Genomic DNA, 15986 nt, shown 5'->3' with positions numbered 1-15986 from the left:
AAATATGTATTTTTACGTTCTTGTAATGCAAGATGTACTTGGAGCACTCGTGTCGGGTCCTTTAATTAATATTCATGAATATGTGTTAGAACGTGGAAATACAAATATTGGTTTGTCTTATATTTTATAAAATTTTTATTTACAATTTTAAAAAAACTCTAATATAAGAAATTATCCAATAGACATAAAACGAGTTGAATATTAAAGATCAGCCTGACGTCAGTCAGAAGCGGGTGGACATGTTAATGAAATTAATAAATCTTTCATTTTACTGCAGACTGTTTCAATTTTTGCTGTATTATGCATACACGTTTGCGTGTGTTTATGTTCGTCCACTTTTTAATACAATCTTTTAAATTGATGCAAACACAAACACATTTCACATTTGTGTCGCGCGGATTGTAGCTTCGAAAGGCTTTAATCAAAAAGTCTATTGCAGAAATAAATAAAAAACTGGAAATACAATGAAAATGTTCCATGAAAAATTTTTTTATTTCCTAAAAAATCGGTTCCAAGTAATAAATTACAGTAGTAAAGAACACTTTTCCGCGGCTTTTCTGCTCAAAAAATATGAGCAGAATAGGTTTAAACTATCATTTTAATTATCTAACTAATGCTTATGGTAGAGATTTTAAAATAACGCAAAACAAATGCAAAATTTGTGCAAGAGAAAAACCATGCAGAGCCAAAGTCCTTGAATTTTGAGTCTTATAATCGGATCAGTGCAAAGCACTAACGGCTTTTTGAGCGGCATCGTCCAAGTCGCTTGCCGTCTGTATTGCTAATCCAGAGTCTTTCAGTATCTTACGGGCCTCTGTTACATTTGTACCTTCAAGGCGAACTACTAACGGAACATTGAGATTCAAAACTCTTGAAGCTGTCACCACACCATTAGCAATGGTAGCACAGTTTACTATGCCACCAAAAACATTCACCAGTATGCTTTTCACTTTAGGATCAGACGTTAAAATTTGAAAAGCCTTTAACACTTGGTCTTCTTTAACCCCTCCTCCTACATCAAGGAGGTTGGCTGGATCTCCACCATTTAATTTTGTTCTTTCCATTGTGGCCATGGCGAGACCAGCTCCATTAACCAAGCAGCCAATATTACCATCCATGCCAACATAATTAAGATTATGCTTGGTGGCTTCAACTTCCCGATGATCGGATTCTTCTTCACTAATGTCCATACTAAAAATATCCTTTTGCCGAAATTCGGCATTGTCATCAAAGTTGAGTTTAGCGTCTATCGATATAACTTCGCCTTTATCAGTTTCGGCAAGGGGATTAATTTCAATTTGCACTGCATCCACAGCCTTGAACAATGTATATAATTTTTGAATTTCCGCAGCACAGGTTTTTATCGCAGCTCCTTTAAAGTCCAGGAATTTTGCTATTTCCATAAGAGTTTGTTCTGGTATGGCCTGATCAATATTAAGCGGTACAGTTTTAATTTTCTCGGGAGTCTTTTCAGCGACAGTCTCTATATCAACTCCACCAGCAGGGGAAGCTATCAACACTGGGCCGTTATGTTCACGATCAAGTAATATACATAAATAAGTTTCACGGATAATATTTACGCTGCGTGCTACCATCACTTTTTTCACTGTAATTCCCGATTTGGGCGTCTGTTTTGTGATTAAACGATTCCCAATCATTTTTTTACTTAAATTCAGCACTTCTTCTTTGCTGGAATGATAAAAATATTAATAAAAGCGTTGCGCTTAGTGCCATAATCGTTAATACCTGGTAGTTATATGCACTCCTCCTTTAAAGCCGTTATCGAACACGCCCTTGCCACGACCACCTGCTAGTATTTGGGCCTTTACAACGTATTCGGGGCAATCTTTACAAATTATGTTACTATGAGTTATAAGAAAAATGAGAAAAATCATCTAATTTACCAAATTTCTCCAGAACAGTCTTATCATTGTTTGAACTATCCAATATTTGGAATTGCTGAATGGCCACATTGTATTTTTGCAATAAATCTTTACTTTGAAATTCCAATAGATTTAAATTACGAATTTGCTGCCAATTGTTAACCTAAAGAATTGGTACAAATTTAAGACTTATATAGAAGAAGCTAATGTGAAAGCAACTTTAACCTTTTTGAACAAATTTTGACGTATACTTAACATGCTTGATTTTCAAATTTCCGGTTTCCAAAATTATAATTGAATGTTCTGTTTTATCTATTAAACAGAAACAAAGTTAAGTTTATTAATTAATTTAAATGTAAAGAGAACTTTGAACTCTTTTAGTTTCGAACAAAAAAATGAGAAGAAAAATTGTTATCAGAGAAATGAAGACGATACAAATAGCAGCCGGTTTCTTGTGCCTAACATATGGTAATGCTGTTAGGTTCTTTAAAACGATTAAAGATAAGTGCTACAAATAAGGCGCAAATGGCACAGCGTATGAGCACATTAAACAATTAAACAATTGAGATGAAAAAAGCAGAATATCCGAAATTAGCATCGATTATTTTTCTTATTAATTTAGACATGTGCAGGAAAGAAAAAACGAGCTTGCACACATTTTATTGTATATACATGTTTATATATTATACTCTTTCTTCATTCTAGGTTCATTAAGGCGTATATTTAATATCCTATCTCTTTTATATATATTTTTAATTCTTTATTTTTGTGCATTAATGTTACCAAACAGTAACATGCAACTCTGTTGTAACAACATTATTGTAAAAGTGAAACCTAAAATTTATAGTGCACAAATTCGACTATATAGCACGACACAATTGAATAACTTAATAACAATCGAGAAAATTCAACGAGAAGTATGTTATGTTATTAGTTTATGAAAATTCAAATAAAAAAATGGAAATATATCCGCTTACAAAATATATGGAAGCACTTGCATGACTTTCGTTTCCCATTTAATTCCCATTTCTTGCCGCATTTCATTTCATTTCAGATAATAAACATAATATTTGATAATATAAAGTTGTAAGAATCGTAATCAGATAAAATATTGTAATGAATGAAATTCATTATAATTTTGCGAACAATATTTTTCTTGCTTTTCAGGTAGAATTTGTAGTGAAATAATGTATTTTTCATTGCAATACATGAAAGAGCTAGAATCGCCAGCACCAAAATGTTTGAGGTCTCAAATGTAGTTAAAAGATGGAGGCAAAATAAATGAGCAAATATTCATTTTTATTTTTTTGGTTGTGTACCGCTGAAGCATTTTACTAATTGTCAAAATTTAAAAAATTATTTAGGACTTCGATGCTATACGAAATCGTATATACTTTCTATTGATGATGAATGAAGTATTTAACAAGTAAAATATGAATGAAACGAACAATACCGACAATATGTTCGAAATAAGTGTTATTGAAACGGTGCCGCGTGTATCAAAAATTATCACCATAAGCTGCTGTTTGGCCATGTCGATATTATATGTGTCATCATTGTATATATGGAATAATAAACATAATCGAGATCATCCCGCCACAGTAAAGAGACGCTTTCTTAGTGTTTCTGTAGTCATGTTAGTGGCGCCTGTCTTTTTATATAGCTTTTCCTCTACTGAATTAATGGAAAGGGTACAATTTAACGAACTGCTTGGTTTGCGATGGCACGGGCTATTGATGGCCATCTTGATACCATACCTATTGACAATGCTGCTCTTTTTGGGTCCGTTATGTGTTGAATTCCAAAGTGAATCGCAAAAACTGTTCTTTGGTACGTTCGCAATGAATTATTTTTATATTCAAAATTTTCAAATATTTATTACAGACTTCGAGTTTTGGAAAAGTTCATTTAAAAACATCCTATGGATTCGTAATCATGTTATGGCCCCTTTAAGTGAAGAATTTGTTTTTCGTGCCTGTATGATGCCCTTGATATTACAAAGTTTTTCCCCTTTAGCTTCAGTGTTCATTACACCGTTATTCTTCGGTATAGCCCACGTACATCATATAATCGAACGTTTAACTATGGGTATGGACTTTACTGCGGCATTAATTATATCCCGTGAGTTTATCTTGGATTATTGTACTTGATAGTTTAAATTCATTTTTATGGTATTTCTAAACAGTATCTCAGCTGGCATATACCACCTTGTTTGGTTTCTATTCGGCTTATTTGTTTGCTCGTACCGGCCATTTCATAGCTCCGTTTTTAGTGCACGCATTTTGTAACCACATGGGCTTACCCGATCTTCAAGAATTATGGCAACAACAACTGTGGAAACGAATTTTGTTTATATGTTGCTACATAGGTGGCTTTATTGGCTGGGTGCTTCTTTTAAACATGGCCACACTGCCTAGTATTTATAATAACAAAATATTTTGGCCTAGGCAATGCGAACTATTTACGAACAACACCCTCTTATGTACAGCGTAGATTTTTTCTAACTTACTTTAAGACTAAAACAAGTCCTCCTCAGAGACAAGTACTGCGATTAGGTGTTATGTATTGAGAACACAACCATAATTCTTATTTTAATAACACAATTTTTTATTATAATAAAAAATAAAAACTTGAGGTTTTTTGTGAGTGAAAATAGTCTTATTTGTTCGTTTATTAAATCTATTCACCCCTTAAAGTCTTTTCTAATTCATTGTTAGCTTGAAGTTCTTTGATGATATCTAATCCTCCGACCAATTCTCCCTTCACGTAAACCTGCGGGTAAGTAGGCCAGTCCGAATATGTTTTCAGACCTTGGCGCACTTCTTCATCTGTTAAAATATCAAACGTTTCATACGGGAATCTGTAATAAGATTAATGAATAACTTTCATTTCGTAGAATAGACTTAAAGAAATCACCCGGTTTCGGTTATAATAGCTATCAGTTGTTTAGAAAAGCCGCAACGTGGCGCATCTCGACCGCCCTTCATAAAAATCATTAATGGTGCCTTATTTATTAAAGTTTTCAATCGTTCTTCCAAAGGTATGTCACTTGTGACTGTGGCTCCAAGGTTTTTACATTTTGTTGTTAATGCAGCAATATTTACGCCGTCTATACGATCCACTGCAGTGCCTTTTTTAAAAAATATCACCGTAGGAACGGCTTCAATCTGGTGTTTTGTAATAAAATTATTACTTTTTGAAATGTTAATGCACTTATGTATTTCACTTACCAGATGTTTCATAGAAATTTCAGGGAAGTCTTCAGCAATTATTTTACCAAATCGCAGTTTGTCTCCAAACATTTTACCTAAGTCTTCCATAGCATCTCCAACCTGTTTGCACTGGTCAGCCCAATCGGCCGAAAATAATAACACAGCAACTTCATTCGCTCTAAATTCTGGATAGTTAAGTAAAAGTTAAAAACATTTCTAAGAAATTTATTTACCCAATTATTTTTTCATAGTCTTCTACGGTTTTTATTGCTATTATGGACATCTTTAAATATATATTCGAATTAAAATTAATTTTTCTTATAAACGCTTTTACTTTTTATAATATTTATCTCTTGTTATGCGAAATTTTAAGGTTATTGTTCACAGTTGAAATAATCTGGTAGCAGCAGAATAAAGAAAATTAAACGCAATTCTAAGAAATGGCTTATTTGCATAATAAACACAGCAACTACTAAAGTACGTTTTCTCTTCCTCAATGACAGCTAATAAGTATTAAATGTTCGCCAGCTTAGCTAACTTTATGATGATATATATATATCATCATATAATCTCATTAGGTCTCTTCCCTGCTGCGTTCATATGGACAGCTGTTTTTTTACGTACCATTAAATACAACAGTTATTTTTTTTAAATGACTTATTTGATACCACTGTAAAAAGAATTCAATCTGATTGATGTTGAAAAGAATTAACTATAAAACCGTAATGACCTAAGAATATATTTAGATTAAAACTTTGTAATAAAATGCAAGAATTTCTATTATAAAATTTCTAAAATAACAAATAGCATACTCTTGGCAACTCTGTTAGGATAACAGGCAAATAACTAGCAAGTGTAGAAAAGAATGAAATCTTATTAACTTTTTTGTTTTTTTATTTTTTTGTAAGAGACGGCTTAATTTTTTGCTAAAAAATATGTCCAAACCCTCAATTTTACTTATTGAACCATTCTATGGTGGTAGCCATAAACAATTAGTTGACACATTAATTGAATGTAAGTAACCGAGACAGTTTAGGATATATAGGCTTTTTTTTTCTTTATAAATTTATCTTATTTTTTCAAGGCTTAAATGCGGGCGATTATGAGGTGTTTAGTCTTCCAGGTAAGAAATGGCATTGGCGCGCTCGTACTGGTGCTTTATATTTTTCCCAAATCATACCGCAAAATCATGAATATAAGGTCGTATTCACCAGTTCTGTTTTGAATTTGGCTGAGTTAATAGGCGTGCGTCCAGATCTAGGCAATTGTAAAAAGATTGTTTATTTCCATGAAAATCAGCTAATATATCCAGTACGCGAGGTAAAGGAGAGAGATTGTCAGTATGGTCTAAATCAAATCCTCACTTGGTAAATTTTTTTTAATTAACACCTTGCTGCTCTAACAACGTATTGTATATGAATTAGTTTCTGCTGTTGTTTATTGTAGTCTGGCTGCTGATTATGTAATTTTTAATTCCAATTTCAATCGTACTTCCTTTTTGGATAATATTACACCTTTTCTAAATGTACAACCGGATCTGAAGTTGAAACATTTGCGTGAAAAAATTGAAAAAAAATGTGAAGTATTGTATTTTCCTATCAAATTTCATGCCTTCCCTAATAAGCGCCTTATGATCGGAGGTGATGTGCAAATGTCTTTATTAACTAATGAAGATCCGAATGATTGCTTGCATTTAATTTGGCCTCATCGCTGGGAACATGACAAGAATCCAAATCTTTTGGTTGAAGTTTTATTAGAGTTAAATAAACGTCAAGTGGATTTTAAAGTAACTATATGTGGGGAAACATATCAAACGTCACCCGAGTCTTTTGAGGGTTTACAAGAGAAACTGGGCGCGAAACTGGTGAATTTTGGCTTTTTGCCGCGTGACAAATACATTAAAACTCTATTGGATGGTGATGTGGTTATATCAACAGCGGGTCATGAGTTCTATGGAGTGGCTATGTATGTAACCTGAATCACTACTTTTTGCAGCCTCATGTTTTCCTTTCTCTTGTAGGCTGGAAGCTACTTACTGTGGCTGTATGCCTATAGCTCCCAATAAGTTGGTTTATCCTGAATTGTACCCTAAAGAAAATCTCTACAATACGTCAAATCAACTAATAAAAATGCTTTATAATTGGTGCCGTAATCCAGTGCTATTCCGTAAACAACGTGAAAAATTTTTTGAATACTTCACATTTGAACGTTACTCAGCACAACATTTGGTTCCAAAGTTCTTGGAAAAACTACGTGTCTAATGAATGCGCTATAAGATGTATAATTGCCGTTGTGCAATATAATATAATAATAATGCAAGCTTAGCATATATGTAGGTGAGAAAGAGGGAAAGTTAACAATTCAGAAACCTCCTAAATCAATGACCAATTTTGATAGAAATCTTATATATCGTGAAACGGAGCGTAGAGATTAAGTATCTAACATATAAGACTTAAAGCGCGACTACGCAACTAATAATCATACAAACGCGAGTTGAAATAGGAAAGAAAGGAGAGTTAAGAAAAAGCGTTTAGTATATACATATACTAAGGTTGAAAACAAAGTCCAATATTAGATTTGTTTTTCAAACCTAATGTTAATATCTGTTTTATATGGTTTTTCAATTTTTAAATATATTTTTTTTACTACTATATTGCATAAGCCCAACTCTTTGTTCGTTTACATAGTTTAAGATTTTGTTAAAAGTATGCCTTAAAACTATATAAAAAAATATCTAACGATAAAAAAAAAAGAAAAAAAAAATGAAATGAAATAACAGCAACTAAAAGTGGTTTTCTTTAAATTTAGGAGGAGCACTGAAATTTTCTTTGACATGATTTCGGTATTCTTCGTCGTCTTCGTGGCAGTCGCGGAAGCAATGAGCGCAAAATAATTCATTATCGCAATCTTTGCAACGATATACAGCGTCTTCGTTGCAGATATTGCACCAAGGCAATTCTTCAGTGTCCACGCTATCCTTTGGAGGCTTGGGTATTTCAGCATTTAATTCGGCTTCTAAGTCAGAAGATGCGGCAGGTAAGTGCGATTCGGCCAAATACTAGAAAAACAAAAATTGTACGTAAAAAACTAATTTAAAAATTGTTTTTATTACCTTTTCTATAATTATTTTCAGCATTGCTTCCTCATCTTGTTCATTATCGCTTGGCGTATTGCTTTCAGGTGAAGTTGCTGAATTTTTAGAGGGGCGATCATCTACTGGGGTATCTCTTAACGCTCTTAAACGTTTTTCTATATCACTAACAGCTTCGCCGCGTTCCGTTTCCAAACGTTCGTTCAGTTCCACTTCACTCATAAATTCTTTCAATAAATCATTCATCTTTTCTTGATCAGTACGCTGATCAGTGTTTAATAGTAAATCCTTTTTCGAATAATCCTTCTGAGGTAAGCCATTTAAATTAGCTAAACGAGTACGTAACTCATCATCTGTAATAACTTGTTCAGTTGATTTTAAATTTTTTAGACGTTTCGTTATCTGACTATCCAAATTTTCATTAATATCTGAATGATCAGCGGCGGCTTTTGCTTTGCCTGCTGAAACTGGTTCAAGAACATCGCCAATTAAAACAGCGGATGGCTCCAATTTCAATAATGCATTGATATCAGCATTTAACGTATTTTCGTTGCCTTCAGCTTTGCCTGATATCGATACCAGTGTACCAGGCAACGCTTCGACATCAATCACTTTTTCCGATGTCTGAATTTTGGATAATTTATCAAAGCATATCAAGCACACATTCAGCGTTTTGTTGTTATGACGCGGCACTGCCACTGGTCTTTTCAGGCACTTTCTACAGTACGAATAACCGCAATTTGGGCAGCCATACTAGAGGTAAGAAAAGTTAGAAATTTATTTTTCCAGATTTAAGGAATATTTTTTTTTCTTACCTCCCGACAGAAGAGACCATATTTACGACTACAGCCGAAACATGACATTTTAATACCTTTTTTTTTTTTTATATATATGTATATATTTTGAAATCGATTTTCACGAAAATACAATTGTTTTGTTTGTCAGAAAATATAAAAAAAAGTTACCGTCGTTTGTTAAGTCACCTTTTACAATGATAAGAGTTGACTCAATTCACTCTTGGAATTCATTTCAGATTAATAGGGTAATAAAGTTATTATATTGTCCAATTATCGCATTGTCGTTACCATTCCTTTGAGCTGGGCAACTCTGGCGGCTTCCGTTAAAATTGAACTGAAGAATTGAATACCGGATTGAAGCTGAATACATTGAAAGAAATGAATACGTATTTAATTCGTACTGTTAAAAAAGCAATCAAAGCTAAGGCGCATTTTGCTTACACCCTGCGCTCCTTTCATTTCTACTATTTGATTAGTGCTTATGTTCTTGTAACAGATGTAATTAAACGTAATATTTGTAATAGAAAAAAAAAAAAAAGACAACAGGTAAAAAAATTGCATTTCGTCGTGACGCACTTAATTATACTGATTACCGTTATCCTAAGAAAGACTAAGCAAAAAGGCAAAAAACTAAATTTTCATACACTATAATATTGGACGGACGCGACTGACATTTTTCTATTTTCAGAATGAAAGTTTTTGCCGCTAACGGATGGTGGATATTGTAGGCGTGTTATATGCCCTTTGGTTTGAGTCATTTTCGAATTCTTTTGTAAATTTTTAAGGCGACAACTTCATTTTTGCGAATGAGAGATAATATTTATCACAGATACTACACGGATGCGCAGATGGGCAGATGAACAGACAGACATGCTTAGGTGCCTTCCGAATTCGAAGCGGACTGCAGCGGCTATTACAAACGTATTTTAGCATATAGGTGAATGTTTCCATAATGAGAGGAGGATCTTATCAAGCTAGTACTGCAGGCAGCGAACAAGATCGATCCAAAATATTATAGAAGCAGAATTATTAAACTTGATACACTGATGTCTATTCTAAAGATCTGCCAGCAATAAGAAAAGCTTTAAAAAAAAACCTATCATAAGCAAAATTCTAAGGTCTTCTTCATCTTAAGTTGGGTTAATCTCCTCGAGTAATTTTATTATAGCATTAGCATAACTATTTCCTGATTTATAGCCTGCTTGGTTAACACATAGCATTTTTGTGTTTTCTTAATTGCTATACGATTGGTAAGAAAGCTTGGGATAGGCCGGTAAAATGCTTATGCAGCGACTATCTTCACTTAAGTTCGGACAAATTTATTATGTTTAATGAAAGGTGTAATAATAAGAACTTTTCAATTGTCATGGTAAGTGCCAATATTGAATATATGATAAAAGTTGTGCGTTTGCAAATCGATATCCGTTTTGCATATTTCGACTATGAATAAAGAACAAAAACAAAAAAAAAACAAAAAAAAATTCTTAATAATTTTCATTACTTTTATGGCTAATACGAGACAAGTTTGTACCATGTCATGGCCATCGATTCTAAAACTTGATTCGTTTTCCATATCTTACATTGTAACCTTTGCTCGATAAACAGATATAACGGATATAAATCAATTCTATATCTCAATTTTATAGAAATTTTTTTTTTTTTTTTTTTTTTTTTGAGAAATCTAAAGATATAAGAAAATGTTATATCAAATATTTATTTACTTACTTTAAATATCGATGCGTTACACAGAAACAATTAAAAATTAAATTACATTACAATCATTATTATTATTATACAATTATTATAATAACATAAATATGATGTGTAGTGTTCGGCAATAATTCAGCAATAATTACAACTAAGAATTTCTCATTTACTAAAAGATTACGAAATGCTATCTAAACACTTACGCAAAGAGAAAAACTTTTTTTGGGTAAATTTGCATTAAAGATATTACGAATGTATATGTAAGACAATCATAATTAAGACAACATTTAAAAACGTTTCAGATGACGGGCACCTGGAAATGTGCATATACTAGATGTTCTTAGCCTACTTTTCATACTCACCGCCAAATAATGCGACCGTATTAGATTTATCCTTTCACTGGTAATGCATCGAAATATGGAATATATGAGGAGCATGAGGATATGTGTATAATATTGTCAAGTAAGTAAGATTCTCGCAGTGCCCATCATTGGATGGAAAACCGACGGTCGAAAAAATTTACATAGAATGCATATAAATTGTTAATTGACGGTCTGTGTATCTCAAATTTAAAGATGAGTCCACAATCTCGTTCATGATAAGCAAAAAAAAAAAATGGATTGCAGTTGTTAGCTGGAAACAGCAGGTAAGTTGAAAAAGGGGCATTATCTGCTTACGCACAGACCCGCAATACACCTTATAACAGATACTTATCTGAATCTTGATATATGTGACTGTTGCTTAATATAAACTAAAAGCCCTATGCAAAAACCGATCTCTGATCGATGAATTGATAAATAGATATTGAAAAAGTCGATTTCCAGATAAATTCTAAATAAAAGATGAATCTAAGGTTTTTGGGTAACAAAGAGTTTTTCCAAGATGAGTAAATACTTGTCAATTAGTTTGAGTTAGTGGGTATCTAAAAATTCATCTCAACGTGATTGTAAATTTTCTCTTCTAATTTTATTTCTAATATATATATATATATATATTATATATATATATATATATATCCTATATCACTTGTGTCACAGGGTATATTAAGTTTATACGGACGTTTAGAACACCCAGAACGAGTTGAGATAGCCCCATCTCTTATTATACTTTTATTATAGGCTGGTTAAGCTTGTCTGTCCATCTGAGGTCTGTTCATGTATTTTTGTGTTCAACCTACAGGACGCAATTTTCGAGATATTTTAATGAAATCGGGTACGCTGACGTATTTTGGCCCGAAGATTAACGCTACGGAAAATGGTACGGGTCAGCACATTTTTCCGACCAATCCCCATATGACGCCTTACTTTCATAAGTCGTTACAAATAAAAATATGTAATTTTTAGAATTTTGTGATAAAAATCGCTTAATAACAATATTTCGGTATTCTAAATTCGTGTGAAAACCTGGAATTGGATGGGGCAATTGTCTTGCCATATGATCGTTTCTACGGAAACTGAATCTTTGTCTGGTAACAATGCCTAGTTTTCAATATTGCTTGATGAAAGTTTGCTCATAATAATAATTTGGCATAATGATTAACCTTATCAAATTTGGACCATGTAGATCTATTTTCTGGATCCTAATTAATATAAACGTTCTAATGGCTAAGACTTTCTATGCCGAAAAGTTTAATACTTTTTGAAATGTTTCACTTCCCTTAAAAAATAAATCATGGTTCACATAGGTCTATATTTAGACTGCGTCATATCGCCCCTTATGAAAGCAAACCATTCTATGACGACAAAGCCTACTTTATGGTCTGTTATAACGGAAGCAATTGGAAAATAAAAAAATCTTCGATAAGTGAATTAAGTTTGCTAAATTTAGATCCCGTTGACGTGTGAGTGTCCTTCATGCATTTACATAAAAATACAAATATACAATTTTTAACGCACTATTAAGAAATAGAATGAATGACTATATTCGACAAAATGGCGTAGAGTAACGAACAGTTGGTGCTGCCCGATATATGCGTATATATATGTACATATATATATATATATATAAAGCATTCTTATTTGTTTTATTACAAGAAAAGTTGTATGGTATATGCATAGATTTTATGTTATTACAATCCAAAGGAAGAAAACACGTTATAATGAAGAAAACGCACACACAGGTGTAACATAATAATTCTAGAAAAGATAGAGTGGAGCGTCCTGTTTTAAACAAACACAACATTAGATTTGGTACATATGTAAGCACATAAAGGGAGAAAATATTTATATATATATATATATATATACATGTAGAGAGGAAAATAGAAAATCATGATTTAATATTATATGCAATTCACGTCTATAAGCAAAATAAATGCACGGATTAGAATTTTCATTTTGTTGAACAAACCAAGTGTAAGTGAGTGAGTGACAAAATGTAATAAATGCCGAAACGTGCGAGTTACCATTTATAAACAAATCAATATATGGTATAAAAAAAGAATATCAGTTTCCGACAGAATATTAAATTTCATAAATTTCTTTAATGGATTTCATATATACGAAGTAAGCTTTATAAGAAGTAAGAAGCTTCTCTTTGCAAGCATCCTTGGAATTTAAAGCAATTGTATGTGCATCGATTAGGCGCTTGGATATGTTTTTAACAAGGCTTAGGTCAACTAAAAAACATTAATCATTTTGTGCTGCAAGTCATACTTTCTCCCATTAAGTAGCAGTTTTTCGAAAGTACGAGTTTTCTGTTTAAAGGTTTGAATGGCGATGACTATCGTGAAGCGATTATGACTAAATTGCTTAAATACTTTACGTACTCTACCTACAAAACTTATGTTATAGGGTACATTAAGATTGTGCGGACGTGCATAATAAGTGAACGGATTAAAGCAAGACTCATTTATTTTTTATACTGATTTAAGGATATCTGCCCGTCCGTTCTTGTGTTTTTGTATTCATCCTATTTATGATGCTTTAATCAAATTTGGTCCGCTGATTCCACAACGAATCCTATAGAAAATGTACAAAGTTGGTTATTTTTTCGAATCTATTTTTCACATCTAGTGGGGATTTCAAAAAAACTTTTTTTCTTGAAAAAAAAAATTTTTTTTTTTTCAATTTTTACAATTTTGACTAATAGCGTGTCAGCTAAATTTGGATTAGATGGGCCGATGTTTTTAGCCCTATCTCTTCTTATGGAAGGTGGACTTATATTTGGCCGTGCGATATATAATAGTAGATTAATATATAAAATTTAGATCGTGTGAGTCTATGTTTTATACCTCATTTCGTGTAAGGGCGGCACTCATAAGAAGTAAACCTTTGTATGGGAGCATAGACTAATTTTGAAATTATGGGAATAATAATAAGATATTTGGTAAGAATATTGATTTTAAAAAGTTTAGGCCACGTCAGTTTATGTAAGGGCTCTAAGCCTCTAAGAGAAAACAAGAATTAAGTTTTTGATAATTTATCGCGAAAATAAATGAAGAGTTATTCTAGAAGAGATCCACCTGAGTGTCCGAGTAGGCAGAGTCTCAAGTAACAATTCAATGGTCGTGGGTTCGAATCTCAAGTGCTTTAGAGTTTTTAATAAAAGCCGATAGCCTTAGATGCTATTGCTTGAAGACTTTAGTCTTAGAATTTATTCTCTGGCTACAAGGTATCATCTAACTATTGATTTTGCACGACTTTAATATTTTTAATTGATTTAAAAATCTAAAATTTGATCGATATAATCTTGTTTCAATTGTAGAGACCAGTTCCGGAAATAGTTATAATGGATTTAAAGAGCGCAAAATTTCTGTGTATATTTAAAAAAAATTCAAGAAATAATCTACAACTTCGGCAGATAACGATCAGCATAAGAAATGTTTACTAAGCCAATCTAGAAATGCCCGATAAAAGCGTGTACTTGAGGGGGGCTCACATGATGAAGATTTTTATCAAAATGCTTTTCGACATGATAGTTTCTGTTATTTAGGGATTATATTAAAGCTAAGAGAGGTAGGTAGGTCTCATTGCCTTGCTTTAAGCGAAACATAGTTTTCTTAAGCGTTTTTTTTTTTCTTTGAATCGATTTCTTCAGAGCGAGTCCCCTTTTTTTGTTGCATTCATTTTATGCAATACAAACGTAGAGCATATCTTTATTTTTTCTGCTGCCTCCTTGCCCGTTCATCCATTTTCTTGTTTTCCCTAATACCACTGTACCACACACACTTATAATATAATCATTGAATTGAAATGAAGGAAATGTGTTTTATAGTTGATAAGATGAAAAAGGAATGCATACAAATAAAAAGAAGGAAATGACTTATAATTAATTAAACTGTTTTTAACGATATACGTGAGAGTATATGCTAATAAATAATTAATAATAAAAAGTATTAAGTTTACTGTTATAGCAAAAGCCTTAAAGCTTAATTAGGATCAAAGATAATGGGGTAATTAAGTTACCTCTTTTTCTTTTTCGTTTCCACAGAGGTATGGAAAGAAAACGTAATTGAATTAAATTAAAAAACAACTAAAAAAATTTTAAATCAGTGGTGACCGAATTGATTATACCACTACCACAGCTATCCTAAAAGAGACTAAAACAAAGAGGAAAAAGTTCTTTCATATTCATTTTCATAATATTCATAATCTATAATAGTGGGTGGGTGTGGCTGATTTTTTCTATTTTTAAAATAAAAAATTGAAATTTATATGATGTATGTGCTGTAGTTTATGAGTGACAAGCAAAAAACCCAGAAAGCAGAGGTAATCATAATTTTTATTGTGTAAGTTTGTGGGCACTATAGGCGTGTCCTTTCAAAACTTTAGGCTATTTCGAAATTCCTTTGCTAATTTGTAGACGAGATATTAATTTGTTTCTGAAGGGAAAATATCTACTACAGATACTACACAGTTGGACGGACGGACAGGCTTATGTGCACTCCGAATTTGAAACTGGCCAACAATTTATATACATTGTGAGGTTTCTAAAACTTATTTCTGCGCGTTATAAAAAATTAAATTTTGATAAACTATAATATTGGGTAGCCGCCGTGATCGATTTTTCAATTTTTGTGCCGATACTACAACATCGCCTATAGAATATCGGTTCAAATTCTTGAAGATTTATTTGCTGAAGTTTATGAGCAATAAGCAAGCAATCAATTTTATAATCCTTTTGAAAGAGAGAGTTGTTCTCAGTTTGCGTAGTGTTGTAGGCGTGTGCTTCGACTTATTTGACCCATTTTCAATGCCAACGTGCATCGAAGAACTTCCATTATTTCTGTCTAATTGGGTGTCGATAGTAGTAGGATTTGTTCGACCAGGAAAACGATTATAACAGGCCTTAAGCA

General features: G+C 32.5%; 5 protein-coding genes across 9 annotated transcripts; 2 read left to right on the top strand and 3 right to left on the bottom strand.

Moving 5' to 3' along the window:
* Positions 1–460: 460 nt before the first annotated feature.
* On the bottom strand, positions 461–2440 carry LOC119638130 (succinate--CoA ligase [GDP-forming] subunit beta, mitochondrial). Its single transcript, XM_038034774.1, has 4 exons — positions 2109–2440; positions 1905–2046; positions 1747–1846; positions 461–1689 (listed from the first exon to the last, which is right to left on the bottom strand). The coding sequence occupies exons 1-4, from the start codon at positions 2139–2141 to the stop codon at positions 720–722; spliced, it is 1245 nt and encodes a 414-aa protein (XP_037890702.1). The 5' UTR covers positions 2142–2440; the 3' UTR covers positions 461–719.
* A 292-nt stretch (positions 2441–2732) lies between these two features.
* On the top strand, positions 2733–4445 carry LOC119635393 (CAAX prenyl protease 2). 3 transcript variants are annotated; one of them, XM_038030212.1, is made up of 5 exons: positions 2733–2800; positions 3051–3129; positions 3248–3713; positions 3768–4004; positions 4069–4445. In XM_038030212.1, exons 3-5 carry the CDS (start codon positions 3317–3319, stop codon positions 4374–4376), a joined length of 942 nt encoding a protein of 313 aa, XP_037886140.1. In that variant the 5' UTR covers positions 2733–2800; positions 3051–3129; positions 3248–3316; the 3' UTR covers positions 4377–4445. The 3 variants fall into 3 exon arrangements, with proteins under 3 accessions (XP_037886140.1, XP_037886133.1, XP_037886148.1); XM_038030205.1 differs by having other exon boundaries at positions 2734–2800; positions 3051–3713; XM_038030220.1 differs by lacking the exon at positions 3051–3129 and having other exon boundaries at positions 2741–2800.
* A 27-nt stretch (positions 4446–4472) lies between these two features.
* LOC119635418 (glutaredoxin 3) lies at positions 4473–5627 on the bottom strand. Its single transcript, XM_038030229.1, has 4 exons — positions 5329–5627; positions 5114–5273; positions 4800–5050; positions 4473–4743 (listed from the first exon to the last, which is right to left on the bottom strand). Exons 1-4 carry the CDS (start codon positions 5376–5378, stop codon positions 4563–4565), a joined length of 642 nt encoding a protein of 213 aa, XP_037886157.1. The 5' UTR covers positions 5379–5627; the 3' UTR covers positions 4473–4562.
* A 316-nt stretch (positions 5628–5943) lies between these two features.
* LOC119640950 (glycosyltransferase-like domain-containing protein 1-like) lies at positions 5944–7989 on the top strand. 2 transcript variants are annotated; one of them, XR_005247770.1, is made up of 5 exons: positions 5944–6109; positions 6180–6462; positions 6542–7060; positions 7116–7431; positions 7904–7989. XR_005247770.1 is itself a non-coding variant. In XM_038039334.1 (4 exons), exons 1-4 carry the CDS (start codon positions 6031–6033, stop codon positions 7354–7356), a joined length of 1122 nt encoding a protein of 373 aa, XP_037895262.1. In that variant the 5' UTR covers positions 5944–6030; the 3' UTR covers positions 7357–7661. The 2 variants fall into 2 exon arrangements, 1 of the variants encoding a protein (XP_037895262.1); XM_038039334.1 differs by lacking the exon at positions 7904–7989 and having other exon boundaries at positions 7116–7661.
* On the bottom strand, positions 7709–11297 carry LOC119640956 (abscission/NoCut checkpoint regulator). 2 transcript variants are annotated; one of them, XM_038039352.1, is made up of 4 exons: positions 11053–11297; positions 9002–9343; positions 8208–8939; positions 7709–8153 (listed from the first exon to the last, which is right to left on the bottom strand). In XM_038039352.1, exons 2-4 carry the CDS (start codon positions 9047–9049, stop codon positions 7878–7880), a joined length of 1056 nt encoding a protein of 351 aa, XP_037895280.1. In that variant the 5' UTR covers positions 9050–9343; positions 11053–11297; the 3' UTR covers positions 7709–7877. The 2 variants fall into 2 exon arrangements, with proteins under 2 accessions (XP_037895280.1, XP_037895288.1); XM_038039360.1 differs by lacking the exon at positions 11053–11297 and having other exon boundaries at positions 9002–9769.
* Between the last annotated feature and the right edge of the window lie 4689 nt (positions 11298–15986).

This window comes from Glossina fuscipes, unplaced genomic scaffold (assembly GCF_014805625.2).
Source record: "Glossina fuscipes isolate IAEA_lab_2018 unplaced genomic scaffold, Yale_Gfus_2 0, whole genome shotgun sequence".
Taxonomy (NCBI): Eukaryota; Metazoa; Arthropoda; class Insecta; order Diptera; family Glossinidae; genus Glossina; species Glossina fuscipes.
Note: the sequence above shows the minus strand (reverse complement) of the source record. Positions and strands in the feature narration are given on the sequence as shown.

Excerpts from the sequence above, each read along its gene's own strand:
- LOC119638130 (XM_038034774.1), bottom strand. The coding sequence starts at position 2,141 with ATGTTAAGTATACGTCAAAATTTGTTCAAAAAG. Across the intron at positions 2,047-2,108 it reads GTCAAAATTTGTTCAAAAAG|GTTAACAATTGGCAGCAAAT; the intron begins GTTAAAGTTGCT and ends CCAATTCTTTAG. Across the intron at positions 1,690-1,746 it reads GGAGTGCATATAACTACCAG|CAAAGAAGAAGTGCTGAATT; the intron begins GTATTAACGATT and ends TTATCATTCCAG.
- LOC119635393 (XM_038030212.1), top strand. The coding sequence starts at position 3,317 with ATGAATGAAACGAACAATACCGACAATATGTTCGAAATAAGTGTTATT. Across the intron at positions 3,714-3,767 it reads ATCGCAAAAACTGTTCTTTG|ACTTCGAGTTTTGGAAAAGT; the intron begins GTACGTTCGCAA and ends TATTTATTACAG. Across the intron at positions 4,005-4,068 it reads TGCGGCATTAATTATATCCC|TATCTCAGCTGGCATATACC; the intron begins GTGAGTTTATCT and ends ATTTCTAAACAG.
- LOC119635418 (XM_038030229.1), bottom strand. The coding sequence starts at position 5,378 with ATGTCCATAATAGCAATAAAAACCGTAGAAGACTATGAAAAAATAATT. Across the intron at positions 5,274-5,328 it reads GACTATGAAAAAATAATTGG|AGCGAATGAAGTTGCTGTGT; the intron begins GTAAATAAATTT and ends TCCAGAATTTAG. Across the intron at positions 5,051-5,113 it reads AAATTTCTATGAAACATCTG|ATTGAAGCCGTTCCTACGGT; the intron begins GTAAGTGAAATA and ends ACAAAACACCAG.
- LOC119640950 (XM_038039334.1), top strand. The coding sequence starts at position 6,031 with ATGTCCAAACCCTCAATTTTACTTATTGAACCATTCTATGGTGGTAGC. Across the intron at positions 6,110-6,179 it reads AGTTGACACATTAATTGAAT|GCTTAAATGCGGGCGATTAT; the intron begins GTAAGTAACCGA and ends TATTTTTTCAAG. Across the intron at positions 6,463-6,541 it reads CTAAATCAAATCCTCACTTG|TCTGGCTGCTGATTATGTAA; the intron begins GTAAATTTTTTT and ends TGTTTATTGTAG.
- LOC119640956 (XM_038039352.1), bottom strand. The coding sequence starts at position 9,049 with ATGTCATGTTTCGGCTGTAGTCGTAAATATGGTCTCTTCTGTCGGGAG. Across the intron at positions 8,940-9,001 it reads ATGGTCTCTTCTGTCGGGAG|TATGGCTGCCCAAATTGCGG; the intron begins GTAAGAAAAAAA and ends TCTTACCTCTAG. Across the intron at positions 8,154-8,207 it reads TGAAAATAATTATAGAAAAG|TATTTGGCCGAATCGCACTT; the intron begins GTAATAAAAACA and ends TTGTTTTTCTAG.